Source organism: Trichechus manatus, unplaced genomic scaffold, assembly GCF_000243295.1.
Source record: "Trichechus manatus latirostris isolate Lorelei unplaced genomic scaffold, TriManLat1.0 scaffold00071, whole genome shotgun sequence".
Taxonomy (NCBI): Eukaryota; Metazoa; Chordata; class Mammalia; order Sirenia; family Trichechidae; genus Trichechus; species Trichechus manatus.
This window is the reverse complement of record NW_004444007.1, coordinates 7472653-7484197: the sequence shown is the minus strand read 5'-3', so window position 1 is coordinate 7484197 and position 11545 is coordinate 7472653. Positions and strand designations below refer to the sequence as shown.

At 38.3% G+C, this 11545-nt stretch overlaps 1 protein-coding gene across 1 annotated transcript in view; it reads right to left on the bottom strand.

Annotated features, from left to right (window-relative positions):
• ARHGEF38 (Rho guanine nucleotide exchange factor 38) overlaps positions 1–11545 on the bottom strand; it is a 175476-nt gene that overhangs the window by 135069 nt on the left and 28862 nt on the right. The window contains exon 2 of the mRNA XM_004380204.2: positions 5031–5218. Within this exon, the coding sequence (XP_004380261.1) occupies positions 5031–5218 (188 nt within the window). The remainder of the gene's footprint in view (positions 1–5030; positions 5219–11545) is intronic.

Sequence of the window (11545 nt, the reverse complement as noted above, 5' to 3'; positions counted from 1 at the left end):
AGGGAACCCAAGGTTGAGTAAGGATATTGTTGATGTGTTGTGAGATTGTTAACCATTGTCATAGGGCAACATTTGTAGTAACTGTTAAACGAGAAACTATTTTGTTCTGTAAGCCTTCATCTTAAGTGAGAATAACAGCACAATTCGAAGAGCGTAGGCAAAGTCACTGAACTGTGCATGTAGAAATTTTTGAAATGGTATATCTTTGGCTATGTGTATTTTCACCAGAAAAAAAAGGTTGAGAAGTTAGAGGGTTGATATGTTGTGGGGTAGTTAACCAATGTCATAAAACAACACATGTACTTCTGTTTCATGAGAAGCTATTTGTTCTGTAAGCCTTCACCTGAAGTACAATAAAAAATAAAAAAAAGAAAGCTGAAGAGACAAAGAAGGACCTTCCCCTAGAGCCGATGTCCTGATTTGGACTTCCAGCCTCCATAACTTTGTGTTCTTTGAAGCCACCCACTTTGTGTGTTTTTTGTTATAGTAGCCCTTGGAAACTAAGATAGGAAAGCACTTTGTTTTTGTTTTGTTTGTTCTGTTTTTTAAGATAGAAAATAATGGTGATGAGAATGGTCCAATTAATTAAAAAAAAAAAAACAAACCCATTGCTCCCAAGTCAACTCCAACTCATAGCAACCCTCTGGTACAGAGTAGAACTGTGCCATAGGGTTTCCAAAGCTGTAATCTTTACCGAAGAATACTGCCACATCTTTCTCCTGCAGAGCAGCCGGTGGCTTCAAACCACTAACCTTTCAGCTGGCAGCCAAGCGCTTAACCACTGTGTCACCAGGGCTCCTTGGTCCAATAGAGAGGGTGAAATTAATTATTCAGGAGCAAGAGGGGACAATGGCAGGAGTGAAATCACTGAGTCAGCCAGAGAAGATGGAATCCAGTGTACAAGTAGAGAGGTTATCCTTAATTAGAAGCAGGAGCCAGGTAATACATGTAGAGATGCATGTAGTTTGGTAGATTTGTGTTGAGAGTGCATATATCTTCTTATTGAATTTATTTTCTCAATGAAATGATGACGGAGGATATCAGCAGAGAGTTAGAAGAGAAGAGAGGGTGCTCGAGGTGTAATGAGATTTGGAGAAGACGTGAAATAGTCCATTCAGAGACTATTACTAGGGCTCTATTTGAAGAAAATGGTTATGAATTTAAAAAGAGATTGGCTCAACTGTATGGGTGAAGGTGTGGGCACAAAATCAGGCTTACCCAGGGCAGATTTTTTTTCAGAGGAGTAAATGGGGAAAGAGAGAGATATTGAGGTCATATGTAAGGAGTGATTATAGTGAAGGACCCATGGGAACTTAACCAAGTATGGACTTAATGAACATTGAAAAAGTCATAAGATCAATAACTTGGAGGACTTGGTGGCATCAAAAATTGTCAGACAAGGAAAAATAAGAAGCAGTGCTTAAAGAATGTTAAGCTCAGAATTTAGATTTTGAATAGGGAAAGTAATAGTAATGACAAGTTCTGGGTTATGACCCTGGAGTAAGTGGCTGAGATGGTTTTGAGAAAAGATTGTTGGATATGAGTATGTCAAGGAAGTGAATGAGAGGCTGGATGTTGAAATCACCTAAAAATGATGTCAGAAATAGGGAGAGAGAGAAAGATTCAGAGACAGTGGTCTAGGTTCTAATTTTTTCAAACAGAAGTTTTTGTGAAATAATAAAAAAAAAGGAGACAATGGTGATGAGAATTTTTAAAAGCATATTAAAAAATAGGCAAGGACATGAATGTGAATAGGGATTAAAAGAAAGTAGAAATAACCAAAAAATATATAATATTTGACCTCAGAAAAAAAATCAAAGGAACATTTATAAAATCAACAATGCTCAGCGTTAAAGAGGAGCCAGAGGAACAGCAATGTCTCAGTCATCTAGTGCTGCTGTAACAGAAACACCACAAGGGGGTAGCTTTAACAAACAGAAATTTATTCTTTCACAGTCTAGTAGGCTGGAAGTCCAAATTCAGGCACAAGCTCCAGGGGAAGGCTTTCTCTCCTGTGGGCTCTAGGGGAAGGTCCTTGTCATCAGTCTTCTCCTGGTCTAGAAGCTTCTCAGTGCAGAGGGCTTCTTTCCTGTTGATAATGAGGTCCCTCTCTTTCTGCTCACTTCTCTCTCCTTTTATCTCTTGTAAGATAAAAAGTGATGCAGACCACCCCAGGAAAAACTCCTCTTACATTGGATCAGTGCTGTGACTTGAGTAAGGTTGGTGACTGAGCTAAGGGTGGTACATCCCACCCTAATCCTCATTAACATAACCTAATCATGCCTCATTAATAGAACTGACAACTCACTCCCAAATGGGACCATAACCACAGGCAGAGAGTTAGGATTTACAACACATAATTATATCAGATCACAAAACGGAGGACGACCACACAATACTGGAAATCATGGCCTAACCAAGCTGACACAAATTTTGGAGGGACACAATTCAATCCATGAAAAGCAGTCTCAACTACTGCTAATGGGAATGATAATAAGAACAGTATCAACTTTCTGACTGGCAGTTGGAGATGCTTATTAAAATCTTAAATATGCATACTGGCCTAAAGGAGACTGCAGAAACCCCGAGAGTATGGCCCCCAGACACCCTTTTAGCTCAGTGGCGAAGTTACCTTCGAGGTTCACTGTTCAGCCTGGGAGTGGACAGCCCAGTAAAACCATGAGAGTAACGAGGTACAGGAGTCCAGTGATAAGGCCCAGAAGGCAGAAGGGGAGTAGGAAGCTGATGATAGGGAACACAAAGTAGAGTAAGGATATTGTTGATGTGTTGTGAGATTGTTAACCATTGTCATAGGGCAACATTTGTAGTAACTGTTAAATGGGAGACTATTTTGTCCTGTAAGCCTTCATCTTAAGTGAGAATAACAGCACAATTAGAAAAGCGTAGTCAATGTCACTTAAATGTGTATGTAAAAAAATTTTTGAAATGGCATAAAAAAAAAAAAATCTTAAATATGCTTATCTTTTGACCTAATGATCCCACTTATAGAAATGTATCCTAAAAGAATAAGATACATTCAAAACATAAGTGCATCTCAGCATCAGTAATAATAGAAAAACATTCAAAATTATTAGTAGCAATGAAAAGATACATACAACAGATTGCTGACTGAAAAAAATATGTTACAAAACAGCATGTGTATCCCACCCCGTCTGGAGCAAGGGAGAATGAAGAAAACCAACGACTCAAGGGAAAGATAAGTCCAAAGCACTAATGGACCACAAGTAACACAGCCTCCACCAGACTGAGTCCAGCACAACTAGATGATGCCCGGCTACCACCACTGACTGCTCTGACAGGGATCAAAGTAGAGGGTCCCAGACAGAGCTGAGAAAAATGTAGAACAAAATTCTAACTCACGAAAAAAGACCAGACTTACTGGTCTGACAGAGACTGGAGAAACCTTGAGACTATGGCCCCCGGGGCACCCTTTTAACTCAGTACTGAAGTCACTTCTGAGGTTCACCCTTCAGCCAAAGGTTAGACAGGTCCATAAAGCAAAACGAGACTAAATGGGCACACGAGCCCAGGGGCAAGGACTAGAAGGCAGGAGGGAACAGGAAAGCTGGTAACGGGGAACCAAAGGTCGAGAAGGGGAGAGTGTCAATACGTTGTGGGGGTGGCAACCAATGTCACGAAACAATGTGTATCTCAATTGTTTAATGAGAAACTAATTTTCTCTGTAAAACTTCATCTAAAGCATGATAAAAAATAGCATGTGTAATTTTGATCACATTTAGATGAAAATACGTGTGTGTTTATGTGTTGGTGGATGTACATAAGTGTCCAAATAGATGTCTGAAAGTATGTTCACATTCATGCTAATGCTGAGTATCTTTGGGGAACTGAATTTCTGATTATTTTTACTTTCGAGTTTATGCATTTCTTTCTATAGTGTTTGGATTGTGTATGAGGATCACTTACAACACTAAAGATGAGATTATCATCCTCAGGTCCTCTGCTCTTGTTCTTGCCTCTGCTTGGAACACTCCCTTACCTCCTTCAGTTCTCTTCTCAAATGTTCCCCATTAGAAAGGTCTCCCTTTACCACTCTATTTAAAATAAAACCACTACCCCTCTGTCTCCCCTCTCCATTCCTCCCCCCAGCTTTAGTTTTCTGAACTATACTTACCATCATCTAATATACTTTGATTTTTATTTGTTTATTTATTTGGTGTTTACTATCTGATCTCCCCCCCAACTCAACTAGGACTTTGTTTTATACTAAACTGTATTCCCAATGCTAAGAAAGGTGCCAATCATATGTTAGGCACTCAATAAATATGTATTAAATACATGAATATGTATCTATTAAATGCATGAAATACATATATATGTCAGAAGCTAATAGAACGCAAACATTTTTGCACTTTTATTTTAACTCCCTAAAAGAAATTTACCAAAAAGGCCTTGATAACATGGAAGAGGAATAACTTAAAAACACTTTAAGTTTTGCTTGGGGCCAGTCCTACCAAACAGAAAATTTTTACTTTATATTCAGCTTAATTGCCATGTTGAATTTCACTTAGTTAAATAGTCATAAATTTAATTGCACTCTCAATGTGGGAAAGAAAATGACACATTTCTCTCTTCTGAACCCTTAATCAGCATTGAATCAAATTAAGCGCCATGTTCCCAGGCTGCTGAAAATCTGTTGCTCAAATTTTGTTACTAGTTACACGCAAGTCAAGAAAGAATACACAGAAATTTCAAAGTGGCAAAATGCAAATTTCCTTCTCCCCCAGACCCCCATTTTGGAATAATGTTTCTTTGGCCAAATAGAGGGACTCTGAAAGTCCCTTAGCCGACACAGGAAGTATGAGACTGATGATGCCTTGTGTGGAACCCAAGCCCAGGGACTCAGGGAGAAAGGCATCCACTGTAGCAGGGGCTACAACTGACATTCTCGGGGGCTTCAATTTCGCAGCCCTGGTGATCCTATATCAAATCTGGGAGAATTAAAAAATAATAATTATTGGGGAAAAAACTCACCGCGAAGTTGCATTTACCTGTTTATTTCTCAGAGGCTGAACGACTTCCCTAAGACACAGCTCTAAGTCATTGAGATAGTCCTTTTCTGTCTGTAACAGTTCCTTGATGATTTTCGACCGCTTTGTCATCATTCTCCTCATCTGCTGCTCTTCGTCCTGGGTTGGGGCCTCAGCTGCAGAACATCCGGCCTGTGGAGTCATCTTTTCTGTTAAGTGAAAACAAGTACATGTGAGGCTTTCTGCTGAGGTTTCCTTTCCCTGTTAGCAAGGGAAAAGGCTTGGAGCATCTTTACTGCGTGTCTTTAGGAAGTAATGTGCACTGGTTTCCTGTAAGGTCAAAATCTTATGAAACTGTGAACAAGAGGGGAGGTGAGAATGGGCAACTTTTTTTTTCACTTTCATTTTTTTATTGTTTTAAAAATGTATATTACAGAACATTTGCCAATTTAATGTTTTTCATGCATACAGTTTAGCTACATCAATTACATTAATCATGTTGTGCAACCATTACCAATATCCATTGTCAAATTTTTCATCACTGTAAACAGAAATTCTATGCTTCCTAAACAATCAATGACTCCCCTTTTCCTCCTCCCTCCTGCCCCTGGTAACCACGGATAAACTCTGGTCTCTATGCATTTGCCTATTCTAGATAATTTATACAAGTGAAATCATTCAGTATTTGTCCTTTTGTGATAATGTTTTTAAGGTTTTAAGGTTCATCCATGTCCACCAGACTGAGCCCAGTACATCTAGATGATGCTCAGCTACCACCACTGACTGCTCTGACCGGGATCACAACAGAGGGTCCCGGACAGAGCTGGAGAAAAATGTAGAACAAAATACTAACTCACAAAAAAAGACCAGACTTACTGGCCTAACAGAAACTGGAGAAACCCTGAGAATATGGCCCCGGACACCTTTTTAACTCAGTAATGAAGTCACTCCCGAGGTTCACCATTCAGCCAAAGATTAGACACCCCCACAATACAAAACGAACTAATGGGGCACAAAAGTCCAGGGACAAGATCTAGAAGACAGGAGGGGACAGGAAAGCTGGTAATAGGGAACCCAAGGTTGAGAAGGGACAGTGTTGACATGTTGTGGGGTTGTTAACCATGACCATAAAACAATATGTGTACAAACTGTTTAATGAGAAACTATTTGTTCTGTAAACCTTCATCAAAAGTACAATGAAAAAAAAAAAGGTTCATCCATGTTTTAGCATATGTCAAGACTGTATTTCTCTTTATGGCTGAGTAATATCCCATTGTATGTATATACTACATTTTGTTTATTCATTCATCTCTTGATGGTATGTAGGTTGTTTCCACCTTTTAGGAATTGTTAATAGTGCTGCGATGGACACTGGTGTACATGCGTCTATTTGCATCACTGCTTGGAAGTTCCGTGACTATATACCTAGGAGTGGAATTTTTGGGTTATAACTTTTTGAGGAAAGACCAAACTGTTTTCCACAGTAGCTGTACCATTTTGCATTCCCATCAGCAATGGACGAGGGTTCCAATTTCTTCATATCCGACCAACATTTGTTATTTTCCATATTTTTTTTTCTGTAGCCATCCCAGTGGGTGTGGTTTTGATTTACATTTCCCTAATGGCTAATGATGTTGAGCATCTTTTCATGTGCTTATTGGCCATTTGTATTTCTTCTTTGGTGAAATGTCTATTCAAATCCTTTGCCCATTTTTTGATTGGATTGTTTGTCTTTTTGTTCTTAAGTTGTAGGAGTTCCTTAAGAAGTCAGCTGAATGATACTTGACTATCATGATCGGTGTGTAAAACATCCTATTGTTGCTCTCTGAGGCTAGAAAGCTGGACTTCACACTGATTGTAGAATGTATACACATACAGTTCAGAATTTCCTGAGGATATGTTTATTTTTAAATCAAGGGAAGATTTTTAATTAGTGGAATATCTTACAATTTTGTTTTTGCGTAATATGAAAAATAATTGTACTTATTTTCAGTGGGTAGTATCCAAATCTTAGTGAAATGGAAAACAATTCCACATGACTGGTTGTTTTTTTGTTTGTTTGTTTGTTCATTTGCTTTGTTTTTCAATTCACACTTAATCAGAACCCATGAAGACTGAGGCAGGTGGATTGAATAAATTTTGGCTAATTTTTTTTATGGATTATCTTCAATACTATGCATATCTTGCTATTTCAAAATTATTGAACTGCCAAATGGAAACATTTAATTAAAAAATACTGAAATGTTAAGATAAATGGGAAGCCTCCAATATAGCCCAGTTTTATACGAACTCTGAAGGTAAGAAAGATAAACAGTCTCCAGGAAGACCTTCTCATGGCAGTGTAAAGTGTTGGAAGCCGCAGGCCATGGAATCAGAGCAATGACAGATACCAGGGAAGAGTGTGTATACTTATGTGTGTATGTGTACGTACGTATGTAAATGGATTTGCTTTAAGCTTGAAGTCACCACAAACTTAATTTTCACCTTAGTCACTGCAGTTAGAGAAGCAATTTCATTTCATTTAAAGCTAATGTAATTCTAATAACTATGTGAGACATCTCCAGCGCTGATACTACTTCCTGAGATGAAGAACTTTCCAAAGAGGCCTATTAAAATGTTGTTCAAAGGGAAAAAAAAAAAAAAAAGGCACAGGTCACAATGTATGCAAATGGAAAACAAGAGAGAATGATCCAGAGACTGACTCCAGAAACAAAGTAAGACAATTGGAGAATGTCATAGAAGAGGAGTTATTGGTTCAACATAAAGAGAATGAGAAGAGACACTTCAAAAAGCAGTGAGCACTCCTGCCTCCCTGTACCACTACTTTAGGAGTTCAGGCAGAGGCTGAACCATCAAACATCTGGGAGAATTCTGTAAAGATAATTCTAGCTTTAGTTTGACATTTGCACTAGATTGGTCTATCCTGAATTGCGGGAGAATATGCTTCTGGACCATTTGCCTGGGAACAATTATTCCTTCCTCTGGAAGGAGATAGATTTGACAAACAGCACCTAAGAGCATATGGTTTCACTAGATTTAGGCTGTTCAGTGCCAGAGATCATCTACATAAGTGACATAAAAAGAGAGACTCCACACAAGGAGAGAGAATGAAAGCATGAGATGTTCTGCAGTTTTCACATTCTTGATCTATGTAATGAACAATTTTGGATACTTGTGAATTTCTAAGATTTTTACTAGGAAATAAAAGGAGCCTGCCTTTCAGGGTCCCAAATGAGAAAGGAAAAATTATAATTAGGTGTCATTACTATCAATTATTTTGGGTATGAAAAAGGGAGGCAGGTTACCTATGAGGGAGTTGCAATGGCCAGGCTGTGTATAGAACTTGACCATGGACGAGTTTCCTTTCAACCGGTCCTTCTAAAGGGCTGGCGATCGGGAGGCAGAGGCCAGAGGGAGAGCAATAGGGGTTCTTTACTCCTGGGTGGAGCAGTTTACACTCTACTACTTACCTAAAGGTTGGTGGTTCAAACCTACCCAGTGGCACCATGGAATTGTTGCCAGAAGGAAACCTCACTAACAGAGAGCTGACAGAACAGTGCAGATTGCAGGTGATTATGACTTAATTTTATTTTGAAAATAAAAGCGACACTGTTGAAAAACTCTTCCGACCAATATCTGCTTTTCCAAGTTTTGAATTTTCACACTTTGTGTTATAAAAGTAACCTATCAAACCCCGGTTGTGTAGTGGTTAAGAGCTACAGCAGCTAACAAAAAGGTCAGCAGTTCGAATTCACCAGGCGCTTCTTGGAAACCCTATGTGGCAGATCTACTGTGTTCTTTAGGGTCGCTGTGGGTCAGAATCAACTCGATGGTAACGGGTTTGGGTTTGGGTTTGGTTTTAGCAAGGAGAGGAGCCCTTGTGGCACAGTAGTTAAGAGCACAGCTGCTAACCAAAAGATCAACAGTTTGAATCCACCAGCCGCTCTGTCCCATAGGGTCGCTATCAGTCGTAATCAGCTCGACAGCAGTGGGTTTAGTTTTGGCTTTAGCAAGGAGAAGGGAGTCTTTCCTCAACTTTGGCAAAGAAATACTCCTAAAACACATTCTCGGGTTCCTTTTAGTTCTAAGTTCCAGGGCTCATTACTGTATCAATTTAACGTATTTTACGGATTTTTTAGTTCCTACATTTTAAAATGTACCAACATCTGATTTTTTCAATTAAAAACTGCTTAGATTTTTTAATACTGCTCAAGACCTTGTTAAAAGCAAATTTGGGATGAAAAGATGATTAAAAGTGTCAGTCAATAAATTCAACTTCAGAAACTTCTTCCTTTAGGTGTAAAAATCTTCTCAGGGAATTTACTGCTGTGCAACCATATGAGATATCTTTGTTAGCTCTTTTGACTCAAGTTTATTGCAGGAACAAAGACTTGACTTGCATCATTTTATGGCCAGGCCTCTAAACACTTTCTATGTTTGCATTTCTTAAATCAACAAACTCTTCGTAATGCATTCTGGGCACAACATTGATTTTATAAGGCCCTCTTATGCCTTTAAAACTTCTATTGTCCAGTTAAGTTTTAAAACTACCTGTAACACATGAATAGTACCAACACACACATCACCAAAATCAGCACTCAGCTATAGCAATCCTTTATATCTAGGTAAAGCAACAGAGAATCTAAGTATTTAGAAAAGAAGGAAAAATAAAGCTTTAGGAATGAATATTTTCTAGTAGTTAGCATAAACTAGAATACTGTGTCAAAATCAAAGTGAAACTGAGGTTAAAAGGACATTTAGATTGTTTTTACCCAAAATATACCACTGTGTATGAAAACAGTACCATATAACTGACTTGCTTTGCCTATCTTGGTTTCTTTCACCCACAAGCTCCAGTTTTCCAGAAGTGATAATGAATTTTGACCATTCTAGCCACAGATTTCATTGGTAGCAGCATATGTGAAGATTCCTGGCCAAGGAAGTTTATATGAAAGGAGTTTGCTGTGGTTTGGGGGAAAGGATAATCAGAGTTAAGATCAGCTCTGCCACTCTTAGCAATGACAGATGGTAGACAATTTATTTATCCTAACAGAGCCTCGGTTTCCTCATCCATATAATATGAATGGAAACAATCACAGTGTTATCACGAAGACTGAATTAAAAAGTAGTCGTATGTGAAAGCTCCTTGAGATCTTTAAAACAATACAATGCTGGGTATTATTTCTATAGCCATGGAAAAGATAGGGTTCCATCCTCTTTATTGTTAAACTTTTCCACCACATAGGGCAAACAATTATCTCCTTACTTTATGCTTGTCAATTTGTCAAGAAAATAGGATGACTCTGAAGTAGTTGAACAGCTACATTCAGATGGGAGAGGAAGAAGAGAAAAAGAGGGAGCTCTTGTAGAGAGGAAGGTTGGAACAGACCTGGGGTTTGGAACCCTGAGCAGCTTGCCAAGGATGGGTATTTGTATGAGGAGAATTCTGGTCTTTTACAAAGAAGAAAGCAAAGCAAAATCTTCATTGCCAGCCCAGGTTTTGCTTAGAGTTAGTCAAATACACTTTTTGTTTTTTGCTTTTTTTTTACTACTGCCACTGTTTTGGAGTGGGTTTTAATGAGAGGTGATTGCTTTCTGTATTTTTTTTTTATTATAAAATAATATTAAAAACAAACAAACTCGTTACCATCAAGTCAATTCTGACTCATAGCAACCCTATAGGCAGAGTAGAACTGCCCCATAGGATTTCCAAGGAGTGGCTGGTGGATTTGAACTGCTGACCTTTTCGTTAGCAGCCAAACTCTTAGCCACTGTGCCACCAGGGCTCCTAAAATAATATATATTTGTTTAATTATAAAAGAATACATATTCATAATATACATATTATAAGGATAAGTGTATGGACATTGCAGCCAGACTGCTGGGGTTCAAATTCCACCTCTACCATTTACTAGTTCTGTGACTTTGGAGAAGTTATTTAATTCTCTGTACATAAATTTCCTCATCTGTAAATTAAGGATAACATTAATACAATCTTATTTCATGCAATACTTATTAGCTGTAATATAATTTTCAAGGTATTTTTACTGTAATATAGTTTGGTGTATGACCTTCCCAAAATATTTCCATACACATATACACAAGAGATAAGGTTTTTTGAGTTTGTTTTTTTAACAAAAATTAGCTCATACTATTCATATTATTCTGCAACTTGCTTTTTCAATTCTAACAGCATATAACTGTTATCTTCTTTGTAAATATATACATATAAAGCGCTTGGGTGCTAACTGAAAGATTGACAATTCAGACACACCCACTGGCTCTTTGAGAGAAAGACCTGGTGATCTGCTCCTGTAAAGATTACCACCTAGATAACCCTACGGGGTAGTCCTACTCTGTCACGAGGGGTCACCATGAGTCAAAATCGACTCCACTATACCTAGTAACAACATGTATATATATATATATATATATATATATATATAGTTGTTGTTATTGTTGTTAGATGCCGTCAAGTCGGTTCAGACTTATTGCGACCCCACGCACAACAGAATGAGACACTGCCCAGTTCTGTA